This window comes from Schistocerca americana, chromosome 4 (genome assembly GCF_021461395.2).
Source record: "Schistocerca americana isolate TAMUIC-IGC-003095 chromosome 4, iqSchAmer2.1, whole genome shotgun sequence".
In the NCBI taxonomy this organism is placed as follows: Eukaryota; Metazoa; Arthropoda; class Insecta; order Orthoptera; family Acrididae; genus Schistocerca; species Schistocerca americana.
The window spans coordinates 405,279,398-405,306,297 of record NC_060122.1 but is presented as its reverse complement, the minus strand read 5'-3'; the positions used below and the strand labels follow the sequence as shown (position 1 = coordinate 405,306,297).

At 41.1% G+C, this 26,900-nt stretch overlaps 1 protein-coding gene across 1 annotated transcript in view; it reads right to left on the bottom strand.

Annotated features, from left to right (window-relative positions):
* LOC124612262 (protein jagged-1b) overlaps positions 1 to 26,900 on the bottom strand; it is a 582,430-nt gene that overhangs the window by 91,555 nt on the left and 463,975 nt on the right. The window contains exons 4-5 of the mRNA XM_047140352.1: positions 20,415 to 20,669; positions 14,603 to 14,663 (exon numbers count right to left, since the gene is read on the bottom strand). Coding sequence (XP_046996308.1) covers positions 14,603 to 14,663; positions 20,415 to 20,669 — 316 coding nt within the window. The remainder of the gene's footprint in view (positions 1 to 14,602; positions 14,664 to 20,414; positions 20,670 to 26,900) is intronic.

Genomic DNA, 26,900 nt, shown 5'->3' with positions numbered 1-26,900 from the left:
TTTAGATGTCCCTTACAACCTTACAGAGTTTGGCGGTTTAATTACTTTTCACCCTGTAGAACTGAAATAAAAGCTGTAAAGGTGTTATCAGTGAGATTCGATCGAGTGACTTAACGAAAAGTATTACGATAAGCACTTTTTTCTTCACTAAACTGCCGAGGAGTACATTAATAAACTATTTAAAAGCGCTCGGACGTCTTCTAATCGCCAAAGACTATTTGTACGACGTCTTCTTTTATTGTTAGGAATTGGGCCGTACTGCATACGAAACTGTCCGGGAAGTATGAAGGAAATCGATGAGTGCTAGTTCGTAAGGTCCACTTGTTAGTAGAGTAAGTAGGGCGTGGGAGTAGGCGTGTGTTTCTGGTGTTAACGCGGTGTTGACAGCCGCCGGTGACGGTCCGCCTACACGTCTCGGACACCTGCGGGCGGCGTCGCAGGTTGCGTGCCTCGAGGCGCTGGGCGGGGCGGCTGACAGCTCATTGTTCGCCGGCTATCTGGGCCGGCCATCGCCGCCGCCATCGGCCTGAGAACCTCGGGCCGTCTGCGGCGCCCGTCCGTCTCCCGCTGTCACGCTGCATAATAATATACCGCACCGCCACTCTCCGCTCTCTTCCCCCCTGAGGTTGCTCTTAGAGTCTTCAAGAATGGTCGTCGAGCAGATGTGCAAAACTATAGATCTATATCTCTGACGTCGATCTGTTGTAGAATTTTAGAACATGTTTTTTGTTCGCGTATCGTGTCGTTTCTGGAAACCCAGAAACCACTCTGTAGGAATCAACATGGATTCCGGAAACAGCTATCGTGTGAGACCCAGCTCGCTTTATTTGTTCATGAGACCCAGGAAATATTAGATACAGGCTCCCAGGTAGTTGGTACTTTCCTTGACTTCCGGAAGGCGTTCGATACAATTCCGCAATGTCGCCTGATAAAGTAAGAGCCTACGGAATATCAGACCAGTTGTGTGGCTGGATTGAAGAGTTTTTAGCAAACACAACATAGCATGTTGTTCTCAATGGAGAGACGTTAAAGTAACCTCTGGCGTGCCATAGGGGAGTGTTATGAGACCATTGCTTTTCACAATGTATATAAATGACCTAGTAGATAGTGTCGGAAGTTCCATGCGGTTTTTCGCGGATGATGCTGTAGTATACAGAGAAGTTGCAGCATTAGAAAATTGTAGCGAAATGCAGGAAGATCTGCAGCGGATAGGCACTTGGTGCAGTGAGTGGCAACTGACCCTCAACATAGACAAATGTAATGCATTGCGAATACACAGAAAGAAGGATCCTTTATTGTATGATTATATGATAGCGGAACAAACACTGGTAACAGTTGCTTCCTAAAATATCTTGGAGTGTGCGTGCGGAACGATTTGAAGTGGAATGATCATATAAAATTAATTGTTGGTAAGGTGGGTACCAGGTAGAGATTCATTGGGAGAGTCCTTAGAAAATGTAGTCCATCAACAAAGGAGGTAGCTTACAAAACACTCGTTCGACCTATACTTGAGTATTGCTCATCAGTGTGGGATCCGTACCAGATCGGGTTGACGGAGAAGATAGAGAAGATCCAAAGAAGAACGGCGCGTTTCGTCACAGGGTTATTTGGTAAGCGTGATAGCGTTACGGAGATGTTTAGCAAACTCAAGTGGCAGACTCTGCAAGAGAGGCGCTCTGCATTGCGGTGTAGCTTGCTGTCCACGTTTCGAGAGGGTGCGTTTCTGGATGAGGTATCGAATATATTGCTTCCCCCTACTTATACCTCCCGAGGAGATCACGAATGTAAAATTAGAGAGATTAGAGCGCGCACGGAGGCTTTCAGACAGTCGTTCTTCCCGCGAACCATACGCGACTGGAACAGGAAAGGGAGGTAATGACAGTGGCACGTAAAGTGCCCTCCACCACACACCGTTGGGTGGCTTGCGGAGTATAAATGTAGATGTAGATGTAGAGACATGACGGTTGGCAACGTCTTCTGAAAGTGTCCTCCTCTTCTTGTCTCTTTACACCTCGAAAAACGAAAGACGTGCTCTGTAACTTACCATTTCTTTGACGTCCATGTGTGCTAGCTTTGTTCGATACTGTGGTAACTCAGCCAGTTCCCGACTGCAGGAGGCTTTTGTTCGCCTAAAGATAATAGGCCAGACTTTCCCTAATCCTCCTAAATGGGCTGCGGTCGGAGCCACCTACGCTCCCCTCAGTTGTCGGTGTTTTACAACATCCGTTGCAGAAAAGCTCCTAAATATGTACTAAGATGGTATCTGTGGTGTCACCGCCAGACACCACACTTGCTAGGTGGTAGCCTTTAAATCGGCCGCGGTCCGTTAGTATACGTCGGACCCGCGTGTCGCCACTGTCAGTGATTGCAGACCGAGCGCCGCCACACGACAGGTCTAGAGAGACTTCCTAGCACTCGCCCCAGTTGTACAGCCGACTTTGCTAGCGATGGTTCACTGACAAATAACGCTCTCATTTGCCGAGAACGATAGTTAGCATAGCCTTCAGCTACGTCATTTGCTACGACCTAGCAAGGCGCCATTATCATTAGCTATTTATCTTGTGATGCATGTACCGTCAGACCGACGTTCACCAATTATGAATTAAAGTTAAGTATTCCAGTAGTTACTTACGTTCATTGCTACTATAATTTCCCTTAACTGTTCCGGACCTCACGCCAGCCTGCGTGAGCTTAAACGCGTGCCTTTCGGCTATCTCCTAGTGGCTTGGCTGTCATGCCAAGTCACAACAGTATCTGTCCTTTCGGACATGTCCGAAAGAACAGATACCATCGGCGACCATGCAGCTCGTTAGAATGAAATTACTATGAAATGAACACCCTTAGCTGCTTACAGGCGTTGACATTCGTCAACGGGGACAGATGAAAATGTGTGCCCCGACCGGGACTCGATCCCGTGATCTCCTGCTTACATGGCAGACGCTCTGTCCATCTGAGCCACCGAGGACACATAGGATAGCGCGACTGCAGGGATTTATCTCTGGCACGCCTCCCGCGAAACCTACATTCTCAACGTATTGTCCCGCACTACATTTGTAGTGCCCCTGCCCATTATACTCATTACTCAAAAGGACAGATACCATCTTAGTACATATATAGTTAAGATTTACCGGCCACCTGACCATCTTCTCCTTCTGTGCGAATGCACAAACAGTGCCCGAACTCTTACGGGAATCGGCAACGCGCCGCGAGTAATGAGTATAACGGGCAGTTCACACGAGCAGTTTCGGCCTTTGTATTAGGCCATTATCAAGAGTATCTGAAATTGCCAAATTTCAATATGCTGGGCCCCAAAATTATTGATGTAGAAACTTATATAATAAGAAATTAGAAGAATACACAGACGAACATGGTGATATGAGAAAACGAAGAGAGCCGGCCGTGGTGGCCGAGCGGTTCTAGGCGCTTCAGTCCGGAACCGCGCGACTGCTACGATCGCAGATTCGAATCCTGCCTCGGGTATGGATGTGAGTGATGTTCATAGGTTAGTTAGGTTTAAGTAGTGCTAAGTTCTAGGGGGCAGATGACCTCAGATGTAAAGTCCCATAGTGCTCAGAGCCATTTTTTTGAAAATGAAGATTTAAATTTTATGGAGACATTAAAAGAATGGTACCCACTAGGTTGACAAAACAAACAGTAGAACTCTGCGAAAACGGAAGTAAGGTCAAAACTGAGCCAATTAAGTGGATCGCTGCGATTAAGGACTATCATAAAGTAGCCGGTATAACCCAGGCAGAAGTTACAGATAGAAAAACATTAGGACAAAATATATGTGATGGGAAAGTTGGTCAGGGGAAATTAGAAAACGGACTGAAACGCTATGGTCTGATTAAAGGAAGAGACTTCATTCTGAAAGGATGAAACAAATTTGGATGCAAAGGAATGCCAACCATCAAAAGTGACATTACACCTCGCGTGGTCCTATTGGGCCTATACGTGAATAATAATAGTATGATTGGCATATAGATATTTTATTGTTTTTTATAATAGGAGATGAGAGACAATGCTCTTATACAGTGTGATTTAGCTCCCCCACAGATAGATGCAATGTAATGTGCAACGTCTTCAAAAACCAAGTGCGAGATTTTCATATTCTCTAGCTCGCTATGTGCACGCTATTAGCCCTATAGAAAAAATGAACTGGACCTTTTCGTGGGAAATTTAATGTAGTTAAATTTTTACTAGGATACGATTATGTTAGAGACCGTAGCTTTCGAATTATTCGAGAATAACGCATTTCTCTTGAATAACTCAAAAACCGTGGCCTCCAGCGAAAACTTAGCCCAGTACATAATTTAACTACATTAAATTTTCTACGAAAACATTCTATTCATTTTTTTCTGTAGGACTTTTAGTTTGCACGTAACGAGCGATAGAATATGAAAATCTCCTGCATGGTATTTGAAGACATTGCGGAGTGCATAAAACCAATGGGTAGTGCCAGCTGAATCACCCTGTATGTACAGTACAAGAGCAGAAATGATACGGAACTTACGTTATGCTCTAGAGGAACAACGTCATATGATAAAAACAAGAGAAGTCCAGCGGATTTAAAAAAAAAAAAATCGTTCCCGATGACGTAATGAGAAAACTGGCGTATCATTATTACAGAAACTGTACAATCCGTTACTTGCAAACTGTCATCTTGGTTCAGCTTACAAAGAGCTATCTGATGCGTTTCAAAATTGTATTGCATATTCTCAGCTACAATGCTAACAGTTAACGATAAAACAGCAAAGTCAAAGATATTTTAAAATTTTTTCCCCCAAATACATCATTAGAAAATGGGTGTGTTGCAATTATAAAAACGTACGATGCGAAAAACTGTTAACATGCTTTACCTTAGAAGGTTGTATTTTGACGTGTTTACAACTGCATGTTTTTAGAAACAAAAGCTGAAAGTAAATATTAAATGTGTAAGATAGTTGCGATGGACGAGATGTCCAAATCGAGCGTAAAGGTACGACCTCTAACGAGTAAAATTAGAACTGCCGGGAACAACTGAGGGCTGTCACATTGCCTGGATGCATCGTCGATTGCTTACAAAAATATGTTTACAAGAAATTAGCTACTGCAGCCGAGTTACGAATAATGGATAAACGAAATTATCAATAACTGGACGACAGATATCCAAGAAATTGGTGCTGCTCGATATGCATTGCTTATTAAGCATCTTTTTCTTGGCTTTTTTAGGTCAGCAGATTTTTCTGTATCTACAGAAATATCCGTAAAGGAGGTAGAAAGTTACGCTCACCTTGCTTCTCTACAGCGCTGTAAGACGTATATTATGTTTACTTATAGATTATATATGAGTGTAAGCATTGTGTCCCATCTCGTAGTATAAAAAACAAAAAACCTATATGCAGATCACATTATGTATTAACATTTGGCAATAAAGTTCTACAGCATCATCCAGACATGTAGAAACTAATAACCCCTAAAATTGTTGCGTAGGATAACTATTGGTTCTCTTTATTTTGAAATCAATCCCAAACAGCTGTATTTGATGATGTTCATTTATTACAATCGATTTCTAAGCTCTCGTAGTTTCATCATTACGAACAAGTGCCACAATCATATTTCTGAACACTCGCAAAATATATATCTCCATAACTGTGGGATGGTATTATGTATGCATGAGACACCTAAATATTAGAGATGCTGCACTGAAAGCTTATTAACGATATGTCCCTGTGTAGAAAAGAAGTATATGTAATCATACGCCACAACTAAGGGCTTTTGAGAATTTTTACAGGTGCTGGAATATAGGGTCACCTCGTTCAGGCATGTATGTGTATGTTGACAGGACAATCGGCTACCTTCGCGATCATGGCAAACGCATTTTGCGTGCATTTCGAATAGAGTAAACTGCAACACAGCTGCAAGCACTATATTTATTGAAAGGGTAATAATTAATAATACAGCCTGAGACTGAAGCTAGGACTGTATTCGACAGACCAGCCAATGGAGCTGAGATCCATATCGTGACAAAAGAACAATGTATCATGTTGCTGACAGGAAGGAAATTTATCGGTCTATTCTGTCGCTATTGAGCAGGATGTAAATCTACTTTGGCGACAGAAACAAGAGTGGCTTTACTTAAATGAAGCTACGGCGATGAAGTATGCGGGCGTATCGAAGGTGCTCTGGTGCATTAATTGATGGCATTCATAAACAATATGAGTATATACTTATCTAAGCCTTGATAGTAGATAGAAACGTCAGTGAAGTCCATGTCTCCTTAAACTGAGAGATATATCTGTGCTGACACTGTGTGAGTCTTCTTTCTTTGAAACATATTAATGTGCTAGGAGGGAAATTAACAATGAGTATCGCAAACGTAAATATACCTTTGATTTTGGAACGTTTAAAGCGCAATGAATGCTATAATTTTTATGTAGTAAAGCTATTTTCGCCTGTAGGTTTCCCCATGAGGATAATATGGTTCAAAACTAACTCTGAGAGCTGATGTGAAAAAAACTTGTAAAACATCTTATCCAGCAAATGAAAGGTTGCACGCCCTGTTGAAACAGAGTTGTTCAAGATGGAGGATTATTTTTTGAGGTTCAACACTGAGGCAGTCGCTAGCTGTTAATCAAGAGCTATTATTATTACTGTGACAATAGTTGCTGGTACATTAACAAAATATAGTACATCACAGTTCATTATTCCTAGGTGAATAACGGAAACAAACTCCAGTGTGTTCCTACAGAGTACAACTTTGATATAGCGTACCACATCACATGTTTATTTATTGGATCTACTGCTGTGGAGTAGTGGTTCCAAAGAGGGTTTGTAAAATATACTGGAACCAGTAATTGCCATAAAAATATTGTACTTGTGACTGTAACAGATAATATTCTCTTGACGCATTATGGCAGCTTTAAACCATGTTTTCTAAAATTTGTCTTCAAAACACGTTTTAGAATTTCAAAACATGTAGTTGGCAAAGGCGCTCATCCTGAATCTGGTGTCTGCTTCCACTGAATATGAAGTAGAAATATACATATACAAAATTCCGATTTAATCGCGAAGTACAAAGCTAGCGGCGCCCCAGGTGCTTATTCTGGTCGTGACCATATTTTCCGACACGGTCTGCATAACCAAGTAGCGTAAATACGGTTGCAAGATGGCGGAGCGCGATCAGCTGATGAGCAGAAGGCGACTTGGGCTGCTGCGCGCGCATCCACCCGGCAAGGAAGATGGCGGCGGGCGACCTTAACCCTGGCGCGTGAGACATCGCAAGGTTTTCGTGCGTCTCTGCGCGCCTGACATGGGAAACGACTCCCGCATTCCTGGGCCGACGGCGCGGCACCGAGCCTGCATCCTAATGCAGGGACAGCCTGCCAATAACCCCGCCGGAGACAGAGGCAGTGCGAGTACTGTACGCGCACGGTCGTCTCTCCTACACAACTTTGTTTCCACCACTGTGGGTGCTCCATCACCATTGACAGTTGGGCTATACAGTGCTTCGTGGCAATCTCTCCCAGTCCAGGCTCTACCTCATTTAAACATCCACACTGCTAGAAATGGTTACGAGAAGAATCTAGCTGAAATCATGGACTTCGGGATCATTTCCCATTTAAAAATGCTTGTAGAATGTTTGCCAATTTCTAAGTATGGTTGTTACTTCACGTAGGCTCAGTAACTTCGTACAACCACCTCGCATTAAAATTCCCCTCCAGAGTGTATTAAGTTTGACTCCAGCATCAGAAAAAATGTTGACAGTGTTCTAATGTAAAACAAATACCTTGAAATGATATACTACTTAACACTTTGACTGCCAATCCCATCAAAAGATGGTACGCGACGTATATTGACTGGTCGATAGGTCTTCATTGCTGTCTAGTCTTCTTAATAAATATTGAGAAACCATAAAAAATGGCTGACATTTTAAAATACGGTAAGATTTACATGGCTGGTAGTAAAAGTGTTAGACATGCTTCTGTCTACAGTTCTCATTCGCTGCTAGCCATAACGATATCTTAGTGTTTGTTTAAATCATACACGTACTGTTTGTTTATTTGTCAAGAAACTCTGAAGTAAGATGATTTTTTTTCTGTTATTGTACCCCGACCAGAAATGCCCGAGACTGAAAGTACACGTCGTTACTTCATTTTAATATACCTTCCTCTCTACATATTTGCTAAATAGTTACTTATGAAAAAACGGTAGATAAAGATGCAAGTCTCATCTACTACATCTGGAAGTACCTAAAACAAGAATTAGTTTAGATACGATTCCCATTTTTCTTGATATAATGAACTAGTTTAGTGAGTTAACGTTAACGACAAATAATAGAATCTACACGGAGTAGTTACATCGAGACTGGAATGATGCGAATCTCCAAGACTGCCAACTTGGCATACGATTAGGTTCAAAAGAAAAATTTTCAAGTGAAATTTAATGCTAGATTTCAAATGACAGTGATCTCAATATCAATACTGCATCTTGACAGTATATTGACAAAAATACCGGAATTAAAATTCTTTATTTCCAAAAGTCGTAGTATTCGGGGATTGTGTGTGTGTGTGTATATTTTTTTCCTAACTTATTACTTAACCAGCGATAACGGGGAAATGTAGACAATACTCAGTCTGCGATTCGCAACTACATACGGACGAAAGTTTCCAAGTTTTTGCCGCAGCAGAACAAGCCAAGAGTTTTTAAAGAACCTGTTATATGTGTGAACATGCCCTTTTGCACAACGTACTTTATATTAGTATATGATTTTACTTTCGACAAATATACTTGTAATAAGCTGCATATTCTCCGTGCATAATGACGACATAGCTTCAGTGATAAACTCATAATCGAACATGATTTATAACCACATTTTTTCCTACGAATTTCCGTGAAGATAGGTCACACTGGAAATGTTTCGGAAACTGGACATTTTTAAGATGGACAGATTTTTAGAATCACGAGAAGACAATCTTTGTCGTGGATGAATCACCAGAAAAAATATTACGCAATCTAGGATGCTGGCGACAGTATCTTCTCGCATTCTACTTAAGATCTCGTTTTCCTTACAGCGTCGATAGCATCTATAGATCGCCGCGAGGAACAATTAAAACCATTACGCGGAGCCATGCATATAAACTGAAACAAAGGCGGAAAAATAAGAAAAGCGCGATGGTAGCGCCCGTGAAAAGATATTCATCGTTTACGTCCGCGTCTCGGGGCCGGCCGCCCGTCTACGAAAAGGAAAACAAAGTTTTTCTTCTTTGAAACGACTTCATTAATCAACGCTGAGGTTTAATTGCCGTTTTATTTCAGCAGCTCTCTGACCAAGAGCGCGGCGCGGTGGCGGATGGCTCGCGGTGCGGCAGAGCAGACTCGCCGTTTGTAATTACCGCCTCGAGCGAAACTCGGTTAATATTCCGCCAGCGTCATCTCTGGCGCGGGAAGGGGTGCCAGACGGTAGCCGTCGCCAGATAAGCTCACTCGTTAATACGGCGGTAAATCAATTTCAGATTGTAGTGAGATACCGCTGGGTAATAATGGGCTTTTTAATGTGGCACATATGAGGCGTCACGGAGGACAACGGTGGCGTTGATGACACGCATTACGCGCGATGGGGGGAATGCAAATGTTCCTAATTGCCCGCTCTGAATTGGGTGAAATGTTATTAACGAGTGTCGTCACGGCAAGTATGGGGGGCAGTTTTTGCAGTGGCTTGTCTCGTTAGCGGTAAGCTATTCCCACGTCTGATGCGTAAAGCAAACGGCTAAGCGGTCGGCCAACTTGTTGACTATCTCTTAAAGGTCGAGTCAAGTTTGATGAAACGGAACGGAACTTAATAATATTCCACGCTGTAGTCCAAATTGCGGCATTCGCACAAGCCGTCAACGGAACGTAAGGGTTTTTCGGAAAGCAATTTTGAGGTTGACGCTGGTGGGAGGACTATGCTGTCGTCTGCTAAGATCGGAAGTGAATCAGGATCGACATATCGACGGTTAAATCGAAACGTGCGTTGGTTTGACCATCATCTTGTCGCTAGTGCACGTCATAGTTGATTAAGATGTCGTGCATTTTTTCTCTCTTGCAAGTTTATGAATAGTGGTTAGTAAGACCCAACAAGCCATACAATGGAGGCAACTGAATACAGCACAAGCAGACATGAACGAAGTGAGTGATTATTTTAAAATTTTCATTTTAAACACGGATCGACTAACTAAGTGAATTTTCCCTCATATTAGGTTTTAATTCTCTTTCTGCGCAAGATAACAACAGCACAAGCCGAGATTGTACAGAAGAACTTTAAAAAATCTGTGTGCAGTTTAGTTAAGTGTCTGTGGATTGCAACTGTAGCCAGAAGACGACCTTGGTACTTCGAGACACGTCGCTTCATTAAATAGCAAGTCAAAAACTCTTGTGACGGGCAACGATCTGTGAAAAACTTTTTCAAACTCTCGCAGCGTTCACTTATGTTGTGGAGTGGATTTCGAACTTTTGTGTTATATCAGTGTTTGTTTTATTGTTTGCTTCGTTTACGTAACATATTGTGAAGGTTCAGTGAAGAGTTGGATATTTTTCACATGAGTGTTTTTCCACGATATCTGTAAGTGAAAAAGACTTAGGTTTTAAACTACGTGGACGAAAAATAAGCCAGCATTGTACATAAATAGAAATACAAATTCATGAAAAAATTATGTGGTAGACCTTTTTTATCAGTTAATAGCACTATGGATGGATAAAGATACAATTCTAGACAAGTAGACGTCTTCGGGCAATGTCAGTCTCATTAAAATTCCTCCCAGTGCACTGCCACGTCTTCTTATAAAATACTTCAAAACGCTTAAACACTAAAATAACCGAAGTTTCGGCTGTGTTGCAGCAGTTTTCCACAGGGCACACACTCCATATCCAGAGGAAGGCCACTGCAACGCAATCGATAGTTCGATTATCTTAGTATTTTAACCAAGAAAGATTTTAATGAGAAAAATGCGGTTATTTTTATCTTTATTGACTACTAGCGGTAAAACAGAATGGATAATCTAGAAAGGCTGTATGTATTCCCTTCTTAAGTTTGGGTATTTTGATATTTTATCTTGTAAAACAATAAGGAATTTAGTGAGCAAAATGCAGTTGTTCCGCCTTTATTTAGTACTTTGCAATACAGCACAATGGATAAGCTGGAAAGGCTCTATCTATTGTCTTCCAAATATTGTAGGATGCCTTTATGTGTTTTTTTCGTGAACTGTTTGAGCAGAGCCAAAAAAAGACTCACTATAAAAAATACAACGAACATTTGTCCGAATTTCCACAGCCAAACTAAGAGTGGAAATGAACAATAAGGGTGTCAAATTGACCACCATGAGATCTAGTTTCGCGAAGAAAAAAGGGTAAGTGTTTGAAAGTAAACAGGTTAGTTGAGAAAAATGTGGGTTCGAATACGAATTCCGGTCCAGCACAAATTTTTGTCACAAACAGCTGACGTCAATCCGGATGCATGCATGCATGTCTCAGGAACACTGTAATGTGAAGATACAGACATCGTATAAAAACACACCTTCCAAACGTAAATGAAGGTTGACGTGGATGGTATCTTATAACCTCACATACGCGGTTTGCTTCTGGGCTATGCGAAATTACGTGGTGTTGACATTCTGTCTCGAGCGAACACACCACTATCTGACGGTGACGTGGTCCTCTGTTCAGGTTCGTTGACGCCCAGTGTGAATCGAATACGCCATTCACGGTGACTACGAGCGCTGTGGGCCTTTTCTGTGGCTGCGGCAGTCTCGCTACGCACCTGTTAATCCTCTCCGCCGACCACGCACAGTGGGTGCAGTGGTGTGCCGTTATTAACGGCCGCGTCGGCTCTCGGCACTCGCAGCGGAAGACACGGTGCGTCCGCGGGCGATGAGGGCGCGATAGCCGCCGGCGTAACACGGCGCGTCGCGGGTTTCTGCGTGTGCCACGCCGCGCCGCGCTCCCACACTTGGCGGTCGCGTCGCTGTAAATACGCGGCGAGCTTCGAGTGTCGTGCCATTCGTTTGCTCTCCCCGGACACTTACAAGCTTTTCTTTGAGATATTGGACTTGCCATTGAGGCAGAACGGCGCTCTTAGGCCAGAAATCTGATCTAGTGCGGCAGTGCGCCTCCAATATGCGAGAAAATATCTGTACGTGAGAGCGCCAGTAGTAATGGACTCACAACCGTTCGTGAGGTGCGTTCCTCTCGCTTCCCACTCGCCGAGGATGCTAAATCTCTCTTATGCTGCGGCTCTAGAGTGCTGCTGCGGTTATTCGAATCTCTGTAATGGAGAGCCTGTCCATTACAGAGATGGAATAGGCACATCAGAGCTCTACAGCTTCGCCATTTAGTCAGTGGAGTAGTAGAGGCGGCAGTGTACAATTGGCGCTCATTGTGAATAAACGCTATCTGATCATAACTATCCGGACACCACAAGTGGACGTTAACATGCGGTAAATACCCGTTTTGCCTTTATGAAGGGTTGAACTCTGCTGCGGAGACATGTGGAAGAATGGCAGCCCACGATTCCTCAAGAGCCGAACCCAAAGAAGGTAGTGATATTCGACGCTAGGGTTTGGAGAGAACTGACGTTCCAGTTCATCCCACAAGTCAGGACTCTGAGCAGGATGGTCCATTTCAGCAATGTTATTGTCCACAGCCATTACGTCACTGATCATAGATTGAAGGCTCTCACGACCGGATGACATAGCTGCTGGTAAACCTTTCTGTTCCTGACGTTTCGTTTAGGACTGCGCTAGACATCCTCAGAGGCGCTCCTCCGCTGAGTTGCCGACTGACCGGTCCGACGTCCGAGAGCGACATATATACTGTATGAAAGGGGGTGTGGTCGAAGTAGCACCTGATGAGCAGAGATAATCCTTGTCAAAGATAAAACTTAACTATCGATTGTCGTCTTGTCAAAGACAAAACTGTCTAGCGATTCTGCAGAGCTACTGTCCATATATCGATAAGTTCAAATGGTTCAAATGGCTCTGAGAACATGGGACTTAACTTCTGAGGTAATCAGTCCCCTAGAACTTAGAACTACTTAAACCTAACGAACATAAGGACATCACACACATCCATGCCCGAGACGGTTCCAGACTGTAGCGCCTAGACCCGCTCGGCCACTCCGGCCGGCTATCGCTAAGTTTCATTGCCTTCTCTTTCCTATTAAAATTATCCTGATGCTTATAAATTTCAATGGCTTCTCTACATAGTCGTGGATAGTAATTTGACGCTGTAGAAAAAATTTCTGTTTCAGAAAACTTCACTTCGTGGTGTCCCGACAATCTTTTGCCGTTCATGTGTGGAATAGAAGAGCGGACTACAAGATAGGTGATTTTGGAATCCTACAACCCTCAACGCTGATCGTTTCAGTAACCATGAAGGTAATCGGTTCTGGTCTGGAGTACTGGTTGTAACGTGCTTCAGAAGAGACTTCAGGAACTACTAATTAAAAGTGCGTAACGATTACTCCCGAGTGTAAATCATTGATGTACCCTAGTCTATACGTTGCCAATTGGTACGAGCAGCGAAAGAATATCGAATATGTGACGAAAATCTCGCAATGGCAAATCTGTGCACACCGTTGCAAGCATCGCCCCGTCGGCTTAAATCTGAGTCGTGGGCGAATAACTTGGCAGCGATTTGCACGTCTTATTTCCTTAACTAAGTCTTTCTAAGCCTACTATTAATTTCAAACCTCTTTTTTACACCCATTTGTGCACTTAGCGATGTCCAACCCACTTCAACCATGCTCTGAAGAGTGACGCGTAAACGAGATATTTACAAGTAGCAAGCATCCGAAATGTAGGATAATTTAGGTCGTCTTTCACATTATGCAGACAATACCATGTAACAGAATGGAGTCAACTTCGTGGGTCTGGGGAACGCCATAAATGTCGTTCAAGTAATTAAGCAATCGCTTCCAAACGAAGCGGTTAAAACAACTCATAATTTAATAACTGCCTTTTGTTCACTTAATGGCTTCCTGTAACCAAATGTTAATAGTATCCAAAATATTGAAGCCCCTCAGTGTGTTCGAGGGCAAATGGGTTTTATTTTACTGCCGGTTTAAAATTCTGTACCGTATTTCGGGCGGAGGAAAAGATTTATTTTTATGGCCGTGGAATGTAAACTGCCAGCTTGCTCGGAGAAAACGGTTCTCTTTTGTTGGGAAGGCGAAAGCCAGTGGCACGCTCAAGCGAGAAGGGGGGGGGGGGGGGGGGTGCCTCATTCTTTAACTTAGAACTACACCATTTATTGCAGGTCCTCTAGCCTCGTTACTTCTTTCGCTGTCTGTAGCCATCTTTTACAGATAAAAGCGGTTATGAAACTGCAACGCTCATTTACTTTTTAAAGAGGGCAACATGAAATAAACGAAGTGGAATATCGAAAAAAGTAATAATGTGTGTCCGCTGTATAAAGGGGGTGTTATACCAAGAATGGCGCAGGAATTCCAGTTGTATAAAACGCCATCGCATTGAAATTCCGGACATAAAGTTCCAAAATCTGTGGGGAATGTATCTGCATTATCTGGTGCCACATAACTCGATAAGGTTGTTTAAGAGTTGCAATATTGTATAAATCATGTACTTACTCGCAACCTCCAGGATGATCGCATTTGCCATGGATGGGATGACAACCAGCCTTGCAGACCGCTGAAAGATGAAATGTTGAAATAGTAAGAAATGGCAGCCAAGAATCAAGCGTTTAATAATTGCTTAAAAAACAAAACATGCTATTAAGCATTATTAGGCCAAGATGTAGAACTATTAGAATTAATAATGTTTGAGGTTCATAACACATACTAGAAGGTCTATTTAATTGCAAACCAATAAGCATTCATGAGGTCGATCAAATTCAAACAACTATTTTCTCGACTTATGTACATTCCTCCATATTCACACCAAGCAAAATGACTCAATAGTTTAGATATCGTACTTGTATTAGGGAGGATCTGGGTATAGATTCATTCTGACATATTTTTTTGCTGTGCTTTAGGTCAAAGCGTATGCTGGACTAATTTATGAAGCAAGACGACTCGTCCTATCTTAGACCTTTTTCCGATTTCGATGCAGTTAAGCTGGTAACCAGTAAGCGTCCTTTCCTGGTACTTCTCCCAGACTCATATGTAAGATAAACCGGTAACGTTGACAAGCGTCACTCAGTTTTTTACGCAGTCTTTTGCTTGTCAGATCCACAATGATGTCGCTGTTTGCAATGTGCTGATGTTTTCAGAGCTCTTAGGTAACTGAGCCAACAGAAACTTCGTACAGGCCGCATGTGTAATAAAACGACCTCGAGAGGATGACAGTATGTGTATCCAAAAGGTAGCACGTCCACTGCAGCCGTAAGACCGACAGCCTTTGACAAAAAAAGGACTCTGGTTCATTTGATGACGAAAGTGTTTGGCAGAAACAAGTTCGTGACTTCTGCGATAGTCTTACTTCGAACTTCACGCATAGCACCAATGCGGTCAGACTCCTATTTGTAGTGCACATTCTTGCAATTGCACAAATGAAATTCGAAGTACAGCATTGCGTAGCTCTAAATAATTTTCTAATAGCCAACAGTTCTCGCAATGTGACTATTCGTCTACTTAACCGGAGATCAGCTATCAAGATGAACTGGCTTTTTAAGAAGCAGGCTACGTTGCCAACCAGAGCATTATACTGATGAGATTTTGGCACTGCCTGCGAGGTGCCTAACATGTGTTGCTACAACTGCAGAAAAATTCGATTTTATTGCGTTAATGAAAATTGCGAAATTTTTATTAGTATCTGATCGAACTTTGCATCTAACTTGCTGACTAGATGAAACAATTCGTTCGACTAATCTCAACATGACAGCATAAAATTACATAGAACAATTTTGTTAATTTGAGCTGAAATGTAACAACACAATTTTTCTTTTTAGAATAGCGTGTACCATCAACAGAGTGCAACATATAGCTTTAGTCCACCTGTCATATCTCTGAGCAATAATTCCAGCTTTCCACGTAGTGTTAATCAAGTAGCTCCATTGTAACATGAATGTATGGAAATTCTACTATCCAAGTGTGAGAGGTTGTCTAGAGTAGTGAGGGACTTTGCAGGATTGTAAAGTGATTAAGGTTCTCTACATGCACATCTTCTCGCACTGAAATGCCTTGCTCCATTTATTCGTATGTATGGGGTCTGTTACAGTGATGTTAGTAGGCACTGTTGCGTATTGACATCCGGATAGTTTTTCCTGTAATAAAATTTTCCTAATCCTGATGGTATCACACTGCTTCAAAGAACTCCATACAAAGTTAATTCTCTTTAAGTAATGCTTATTGGATCACACAAAGATTGTTTCTTCCAATAAAAGCTTTTATGAAAAACTGTCATAAAGAGAGCTATTTGTTTTTCGTAATATGTTTCGACGTTTTCGCGTTTATCGAGGTGGACGACGTAGAACATCGTCCTTGTGGGACTTTTTATGAAGATGAGTGTTTCAGAATCACAAAATATATTCTATAGCTATTGAAGGTAGCTAGCGCTGTTCATTTAATAGATGAAATTACATTTTACTATCGGTAACACCAGGAGCAAGTGTACCAAAGACCTTCGTTGCGTTACTGCCATCAGCATTGATAATAGCTTTAATAAGAAATACATGGTGCGCACGCTGTACTTCTTTTGTACAGACCGGTAAAAAATGAAGTTTTAACCATTGATGTACGTATGACTCTGCGCGGAGTATCAATGGCTGAGGCACATAGATAAGTCTTCTAAAGAACAGTCTTCTGCTGAAGAATCATGTCATTAAAAATGTTCTTCGCAGTAGTTAAGAATTAAGGAGGCCGTTTCTACCCGTGGGGATGGCAGAGCTTGACTAGATATACTGAATAACGAGGGACACGGTTCCGCTTGGTTGAACACAAGAGCTTGTTAAACTGTTGTATACAGCAATGTGGAGCTATAGCACCAATCTGCCGGTATTTATATTCTAGCCTCTTTAATGCCTTTATTGCTGCAATGTACACCATTCATGGCCATTCAAAATACAGCGTCGCCAATTATAGCGTCCTAGTTTACAAGGAATCGATTACTGTCACCTTTTAGAGGCAGGCTGAGGGCAACTGAATTTCAAATATGCCGTCTATATACAAGAATAAATCTTAAGAGTGGTTTTCTATCTAAAAAAACTGTACTTTTGAGTCAAGTATGTCTGAATTTAAGAGTGTTTTGTATATGAGACACTGCAGAAACTCCTCAAATTGTATGAATATTGATTCTCGTTTTAGCAGTAACTTACTAAAGAAGTGCGAAATTCATTACCGTTAAGAGGAAAGAACCGTCTCCTTTGCAGGACCGTGGTTACCGGAACTGATTAAGTTCCTTTAAAAATTGCTATTGACTTTCAGCGTTACAGAAAGCAGACCATGTCTTTGTTCTTATACGAAACTGAATTAAGTTTCAATTTCCTTTATCGATCTCGCTGAGGTAGAGCAGACAGATCATGTGCGTTTCAGATCCACTCCACTTCCTCAAGTTACACTTTCCTTTGATAAGGTTCGTCATCGCGACTAGTTAGGCACATACAAATCGCGTAATTTTATTAACTTTATCAGTGGACAGTAATATGGGACTGGTGTTAGTATACACCCAAGGACAACTGAAACAAATATACGAACTTCTGTGGTGCAGAGAGAGTAAAAACAAACTACATACATACCCACACTCACGAACGTAGAAAATCCATTACGACTAACACATTCTCAGAACTAACAAAAACAAATATTTTTTGAAAACAGTTACAATAATCTAAAAACCAACAATAAACACATTTAACAACGCAGTGTTGACAGTAGAAATTCAGAAATAAATTGGTAAGCGTGTAATAGACCATAGTTTCATTTTAAGTCTAATTATGTTGTTTCACTTAAAAAAATGTACGATTGTGAATTCATTGTTAGTTATAGATGACAACTTTCAGTAAAAAATTGGCTGTACTTGCAGATGACGCACTGCTACATGAACAGTATGTTCTATTTAAGGTACACGTTTTGTTATATCTATTTTAATATAGTTACCACAATCTCAAAATTATTTCTATTATCATGCAATATTTCATTTGTTATTCTACTGCAAAGTAAATAATGGTGGTGAAGTTTCTATGAAACATGTGCAGGTTAAAAAGAAAAAAATTTCATTTGCATTAATTCATTGTTCCGTTGGTTCCTGGTAGAATATTTTAGACATTATGAATGAAATAAAGCACAACACTAGTATAATATTCTGTAATATTTATTAGTTTATAAACTGGTCTCCGGATGTTTAGCCATCGTCAGGTACGAAGATAAATATGTGACTGCAAAATTTTTGTGGGATCAAAGATTGAAAACAGGTGTATCTACAGAGTATTTCAGTTGGTTTCCAAGAGCGGCAGTTGTGGATGTTTGATTTAGGACTAAAACTAAAGGGATTATTTCAATATTTTTGTTAATGTTTGATTTAGGAGTTTTTTCAGTATTTTACTGAAAGAGATCCTCTCGTTTTAGTCCTAAGTCAAACATTAAAAATTGTCATCTTTGGAAAAAACTAAGAAACTCTTTGGACACTATGGAGATATAATGTTGGGAGATGGCGTCACACGGTTACGTTGTACGTTGCTTTGAAGCCGGCGCCACCTTATTAGATTTACCAAAACTTTGGTAGACCACTGTTTACGATCGCTTCTTGTTCTTAATTTCTATCATGTGTACACAGCAGCTGTTTTAAATATGATTAAAAAATGTTACAGTGTTTTGGTGAATAACACAGTGTAGGGAAGACATTTTCAGACGTTTTTCTGTTCTTAAATTCATGTTTTAGCCAGTAATACGACAAATTTTGCTTCGATGGCGGTGTAACTTTCTTTTTGTTATACGTTTAGAGTAACCATGAAGGGAAATATGTGATCTGAAAACGCTTCTTTCATAATCTAGTATTTTGATTAATACGGACTGACCGAACTGACGTTCGGTCTATGTGCTCTTCTCGAAAATGCTGGGAACATATTTTGCCATATTTAGTCGGTTTTCAATCTTTCGTTCTCACAGTGCTCCTCAAGAGAGCTTTTCGAGTTGGATCGATAGGAAATATAAAGTCAAATGACGGGATTAAGACCACTACAGTAAAAGTAAACAGGGCAACCGAAATTCTCTTAAGCGAGGTAGGACGTCAAACGGGCTGACTTGGAGCAGGAGAGGCATTTTAATTTCCACTGTCTACTTTTACAAATAAATTTATAAATTTATAAATCTTTTTCAGAATGACCAGGAAGGATTCGGGATTCACACCCATAGCAGTGGAAGTTCAAAAACGCAATAAAAATTTTTTTTCTTATATCTGAAATTTCGTCAGTTTTTCACTTATTATTGGCTGCATTTGTTCCTATAGGTACACTTTTCTTCACAACTAGGAGAGATTTTTCGATGAATTTTGCACATCATACGAACCATAGTTACAGGTGTATGAAACTCTAGAATTTTCCAAATCTATTAAAAACTGTGGTAAAAATTGAGATAATTAACTATAAAATTTGAGTTTTTTTCTAAACATGGAGTTTAAAATGTAAAAGCTTATTCATTTTTTAATAAATTAAATAAATTCTACAGTTTCATACACCTGTAAGTATGGTTTGTATGCTGTGAAAAATTCATTGAAGAGTCTCTCCTACTTATGAAGAAAAGTGTTCTTACAGCATAAAATTCTGCCAACAGTAACTGAAAAAATGATGAAATTTCACATGTAAAACAAAATTATTTTGTCATGTTTGTGAACGTCCACTGCTATGAGTGTGAATCCTGAATCCTTGCTGGTCATGTTGACAAAGTTTTATAAATTTATTTGTAAAAGTATAGACAGTGGAAATTAAAATGTCCTGTGGTGCCTCTCCTGCTACAAGTCGGCACATTTGACTTCCTACCCCCCTTAAATCATTTTTATCAAAACACTTCCACCAGAAGCTGATGTTTGGGGCAACTAACATGGCCGACGTCGGCTTCAAGTGTGCGTCACGAAAAGTTCCCTTATCATACTTTCATAGTAGATACACTAGTTTAAATCTTTGTTCCCACAAAAATTTTGCAACTACATATATTGATGTTCGCACCTGACGATTGCGAAACAGCTGAAAACTGGTTCGTAAAGTAATAAATATTGTAGGATATACACCAATGTCGTGTGTTTCTTCGTTCACAAAATTGTATTTGCTCAAGGCATAATCTTTTCGAAGCACAGTAGTGCATTAATTAGATCAAATAAAAATTAAGTAGGAACAAGATAGAGAAGACTTTTCACCCAGCAGTAGAAGTCAAATGGTTGAAGATGATGATGACCGACTAAATGGATGGAAGTAAAGTGTGCAGAGAGCTTGTGGGCGCCCTCCTTGGCACTTACCGGACTCGCAGTTTGGACCTTGCCAGCCGTCGATGCACTGCTTGTCGCCGTTGACGTCGCATCGGTAGTGGCCGAACTTGTCGTCTCGCGGCCGGCAGAACTTGGTGCACGTCAGGTTGAAATAGTGCGAGTCGCACTGGACGCGCACGCGGTACGTGATGCGCGAGTTGTTGCCGTCGTAGTTGAGCGTGTGCCACGCGCTGCTGGGCACGATGATGCCGGAGAACGTCGCCTCCTCGATCACCCTGGTGCGACCTGCCGACACACCAGCCCGGCTCAGTACGTACTTCAGTGGTTCAGCACAGTCATTATGCAGATTGTAACGCGTGTAAGTGCAGCTGTTTCTATTGGAGACGGAGGACAGTGTACTGAACAACATTACATCAGTATTTATGTCATTTTCAGACTAATAATTGCAGCTCTTAGAAGTCGTATATTTTTAGGCTGGGTAGTACCTCCAAGAACATATGGCAAAAGCAAGCCATTAACGCTTATTTTACCCTGGGCTGCAGGTCAGCTGTTGAGCTTTGGACACACGAACCCAAAACGGTTAGTCTACACCGACAGGCGTAGTCTACTTAGCGGTGCAGTTATGATCGTGCAGAAAAGTAGTAGTAGTAGTAGTAGTAGTAGTAGTAGTAGAGGATTTTTTGGGCGCACGACAGCAAGTAACATAGTGAGACGGGTGTCAAGAAAATACTCAGAACAGTAAGATAAATCAGAACATAAGACACAGGTAACAAGCTTTGAAAAAATATGTGCCTACTCACACCAAAGCGAGGGACAAAGCATGTCGTCAGCAGTAAAATACGGAAAACACAGGAAGAAAGTGGTAGAGGGAGCTAAAACAATGTAGCGGATGGAAGTGGCTGGCTCACCGCAAGGAAAAAAGGGAGGAGTCAGCCACTCTGCAATACACTAAAACCTCCAGCCTAAAAGTTTGGGCCAGAGTCCATACACATCACAAAACTTGAAAACACACACGTCTCATCGTTAGCTAAAACACAAGGCAGATCCCCATCAACTCGTGCTTCTGCCCTTGCATCACGGTATAAAATGCAGTCTGTTAAAATGTGTCGGACAGAGATTTGCACACAACAAGCATCACAAAACGGAGGATCCTCCCGCCGTAATAAAAAGCTATGTGTGGCGTCGGGTAATAAATTATGTGACATGTTTGGAGGAAGACTGTTAAATGCAGAGAAAAAACAACTACCGCATTGAAATGGGTATATATTGAGGTACCAGATATAAAAACATCTGCTTTTATATGCGTTACACCCTGTGTACCAAGCATAGACATTTAGAGGAAAAAGAGTAATGTTCATACACAGGCTACACACATGCTAATAATTTGCCCCCGGCCCCCCTCGGCTGCATGCTCTAATAGCTCAGATGCCTAGAATGTGATGCGTGGATAGATGTATTTCAGTTGAGTCCTCATCAGTTGTCTATCAGAGTTTCTGGCTCACTATGAACTGATGCCAGATTTTTCGTTCCCCGTGCAATGTTGCTGCAGTCTGGTTGCAAACTGAAGAGCCAGTGGGCGAATCCCTATTCTGTCTACGCAGTGACGACGCATGGAACACGTACAGCCGATGTCACAAAGCTATAAAGACCCTTCCACAACACGGACTTTTGAAATAGCGATGACACACGTACTGTAACGTTTGGAGAGTGTTAATTTTCCACTACAGTGAGTACAAAAATTAGTAACTAATCAAACTAACGCAAGGAACGCACACGAACATAATCTACGTAAATTACAGCGCGCTGCACTGCATTGTTAGAGAGGAAATTGATTCCTAGTCAGACTCAACGCCAATTGTAGCATTCTTCCTGGAAATGCCATCCCCACCCACCACAAATGGTTATTGCTCTTCAGTTTACAGATTATAGATTTCCTGAGAGAAAAAAAAATTCAAGATGGTGGAAAAATTGTAGATAGTGGATTATGTCCTCGACCTTGGATTCGTTCTCGCCTTTTCAGCTTAGTAAAAGTGGATTATTTTGAATTTTCCCTGTCAGAAACTTGACAGTACTGTAAGGGTGGGGAGGAGAAACCTGACAACACTGCAAACTTGGCCACACAATCAGACACTGTCATAGGTTATTGCTTTATCCTGTGTTACCTAAGTGTGAGGTCGAAAGATTCAGTATTGAATATTAGACATACGCAGTTCAGAGGAAATTACAGAGCTTTTGAACATTGTAGGTGGAACAAAAGTGGTAATGTAAGATTGAATTCTGCATTATTTTCTCATTGGATGTGGTTGAAACATATAGATTGTGGAACGGCCTCGTGGTTAAGTACTGTGCAAAATAATGATATACATCAGTTCGTAAGTTTCCTTCCATCATTTATCAGATTTTATCCACTATAATTTTCCATTTATGTCTCAATAAATGCAAAAAGTTCTGTATTACCTGCCAGTACAACTTGAATTTTTCTAACACTTCAAAATAACAGTTTATTTTCAGTAATTCAGTACCATTTGCTTGTAGACCTACTGACTAAATCATAAACTACATCGTGTACCAGTAAATACAGATTTAAAAAGCAAAAATGTCTGCTTTTTTTAAAGAACACTCAAGTTATCATCAGCTAGTTCTACCATGTCAATAACGTACACCAGGGGACTTATAAATTCATTCCTTCAGAAGATATCACTTGTCCATAATATTATAGAATCTCTTTCACGCAGTATTTCTGAATTTTTTTTAGCGTGTTAATCTGTAATAAAGTGTTTTTTTCAGAAACTGCTCAAATTATCTATGAGCAACCAGTCTTACGTGTTCCAGGTTCTGTTTTATCGATTTAGGCCCCAGTAAAATTGTCGAAGTTCATTTTATGTTGACATAAGAATGAAATGGGAATACATAAAGGAATATTAACGTGTGACTTCAACTCATTACCGCGATGCAAAGAAATAATTTCATCACATTCATATTTTAGGCAGTTTTTTATGTATGGAAATACACTTTGTTGAGCAATTTGCTGTTGTTAATGTCACCCTCCACTCGTCTCTGGTGGCAGCCGTAGTAAAACCCACCAAGTTACGAGGAGTTCGGATCTCGTGCGTGTAGCCAGGGTGAGAACAGGTAATTAGCAAGTATAATAACATTGAAGCAGGCATTTAACTGAGACATATCGAGCAAGATTCGCCTAATTTGTTACGCAAATACTTAGCACTGTAAAAAGTAGTGTAACTAGTGTAAATAACACGAGGAGGGAAATGGGTTCGTAGCGGTCTTTGCGGAGAAGACTATCGAGAAAACATACCTGCTTTTACAATTACGCTGTCAGGGAAAGCACTCAGTAATGAGAAGATAAGAAACCATACTCCAAGCGAATATTTAATGTGTCATACAGAAAAAGTCACATCTCTCTACAACGCCTGTAACAAATATTTTAATATGTACACTGCTGGACCAATGCGGTGAACCAATCACTGGTCGCAATATTTGTTATGTGAAAAATCGCTTCGGAGTTGCCTATAAGGAAGGGGTTCGTTGAACGAAATGTCCACTTGGGTGGAGGTCTCGAATGACGAGTCAGTAGCGTAATGTTGATATTAACGTTTTTGAGCAGTGGTTCACGTACAGTTATCGCTAATAGGGAGCACGTCTTCAGAGCTGCAGAAAGAAAGTCACTGACCTTGCCTGCTATGAGATCAAAAGTAGAACATTTTCGAACATAGGCTCATGTATGTTAAACATTTTACTTACTATCTGCGATTGTATTTTGATCTGGCATATTTAATTCATTGTAAAATTATGATTCCTAGGTATCGTATCAATTTCTAAAGGACTTAGTGTGAAATTTCCTTAAAAAGAGTGTGGCTACACTGATTAGGTGCTTTTCCGAAGCCTCTGTCTCTTTACTTGTACTTTTATGTTTGAAAACTCAAATCTCTGTACCAGAGCTTAACGTTTCAGTGTAGGTTTACTGTTCGTGACTATGTGCAGTGATTACTGACAGTCATCAATATATTTGCTATTGCAGAGTCTTGTTCGAAATTGTTCGATCTCTGCAGCGTAGGATGCGTCCCTGTTAAAAAGCATCTCTGATGCACAGCTGAAACTTTAGGGAATGAAATGTGGGTTAATATTCCAAAAAATTCGGATGCTTGTTCATTAGATACTCGTCTTGGGTGGTGGATGTTGTCTGAAGTTTCTATAGATGCTCATTTCAGACGTTGCAATAGGAGTTATCTGCTGAGGGGTAATAAATCTTCATACTGTTTCCTGGTTGATATTATTAAACATATTTTTCCCATACAAAGTATGAGGCTTGTCAGTTCTTCTACAGGCAGTTCAACTACTGGGACAAATAGGTAAATTAATTACAAAATTGCGCAAATTTGCTTAGGTACTTCGTGTAAATTAGCGTATCCTCTTATATTGCCTCAAAATAATACGTCTCAAGAGATACACTAACTCAAAACGCAGATTTTTGGTTAATCTATCCCTTATTTCAGTTGCAGTATGCAGTATCTTTCTTCAGTGACTGTCCCATATATGATCTGTGAGTACACATACTTGCTCTCGCTGCCAATGTAAGTCAGCTCATGGGGACAAAACCGTGTTCACTTATATGTGAATCGTGTAAACTTGGGTCTCGATGTCTTCAGTTTAGAGCTGTTTGTGTGTTGTTTTCCTGAGGATGAGTTGCGAGAGCTCGCGTCCGTGCCTAGTAAAGAGTAGGAAACCGCCAGAAAGCACACTCTTGATAGATCTGTTGTCCGAGAATATACCACTCAATAATCGAAAACACCTTACCCATGAAACGATAACAAATAAATATTGCGAAATCATATTCGAGATTGAATGCGAGTGAACTGACCAATATGCCATGCACTTTGGCCAGGCGTGATAAAAAAAAGTGAAGAACATTATTTATTTCCAAGCAAAAATATGGAAGAGTACTTAAGTGGTACATAAGAAGGAAACGGTAATTTGTCCCTCGATAGTGCGTAATTTCACCAGGAGATTCGTCTGTTGAAAAATCTCAACAGAATATTGAACTTTCGGGAAGATGCGGCAAGAAGGGTAATGAAGTTATACATTACGCGCGGAGGAGCGGGAAGTGAGGTAAGCGACTTGTTGCTTCCCTTTATGTTGTACTCGAGGCTACATGTGTTATGATTTGCATGAGAGATTCACTGGAAGATCCTTTTTCCTGAATATGTTAAACGCTTCTCGTGCTTAATCCAAAACTTATCGTTCGCAAATCGCGCAGCTCCCCGTTTGTTAGGAAAACCCGTCTGGAGACAATTCTTGCGCAAAAGAGCTACGACCATATGTGAAGAAAATTATAACCTGTTCCGCAAGGTTTTATTTAAACGGGATGCTTATACCTTACAAGGGTCATTCGAGCTGCCTTTCTTCTCGTTTGCCAACAACTACATTTCAGACGACGAGTTCTGCGCGGATGTTTGTCACCGGCAGCGAGATACGAGCCGTGCGAGCACCTCCATTACTTTCGTCGGCACATTCTTCTCTTTCCGCAAGTCGCTCCCGACTAGTCTAGCGGCACTTGATCACCGGGCAGAAGCGGCGCTATTGAAAAATGGCAACTTCGTGACGTCTACTAGAGAAGGCCATTTGCTCAGGCGTTCTTGTAAATGCGATATACACTATTTGCCGTAATTTAATTCTGATGGGAGGGTCTGTCAAATGTGAGCCACTTACCGAAGCCACCAATTTATCAATTGCACTTAGGTCGCCATAATAGACGATAAGTAATACGCGACACTAATTATTAATGCGCTGGAGGGCGACCGGTCCGGTGAGCAACTCACGTTGCATTAACGACTTGGTTTTTATGGCTGCGTTTTCTTTTTTTGGCTCTGGACCTTCCGTTCGTACTGCCTAAACGTTCTCGCGTGAGCAGTCGGACCTGCACATTAACCTCAATCAGTTCTTTATAATGAGAGAAACGGGTGGGGGTGACATGTAACTTCTCCATCTTTCTCTGTCTTAGAATAGGGAAATAATCGTTCGTCAGCCCAGGTATGTATATCAACGGACGCGTACTTAAAAGTGACTTGATACAGAACCGTACAACTAAAACAGGAAACAGTTGTCCAATATTTAGTAACTCTGCATTTACTTAATGAGCACTCCTTTTTTCTTCGTTAAGAGTAGTGACCCTCGTAAATTTATTCATGATTTTTTAAAAAGTGTTTCCATTCAAATTTGGGTTCCATTTCAAGTTACAGGTCTCTCTGTCTGGGCTGAGAAAACGGTTGTCCGGAAGCTCGGCCTGTACAGTATCTTCATTTCGCTTCTGACTCATTAGTGCTGAATCGTGAGGTGGTAGTCGAGGGCGAGACAGTTTATTAGAGACGGAGCTTTAGCTTGAAAATGATTGCCAAATCAAACGTGTTAGGTGCAATCTAACAAAGGCGTACTTCATATTTTTGTAACAAATGAAGTAACAGGAAAGCCAATCATGCTAGATGCTGGCAGATAATCAACATT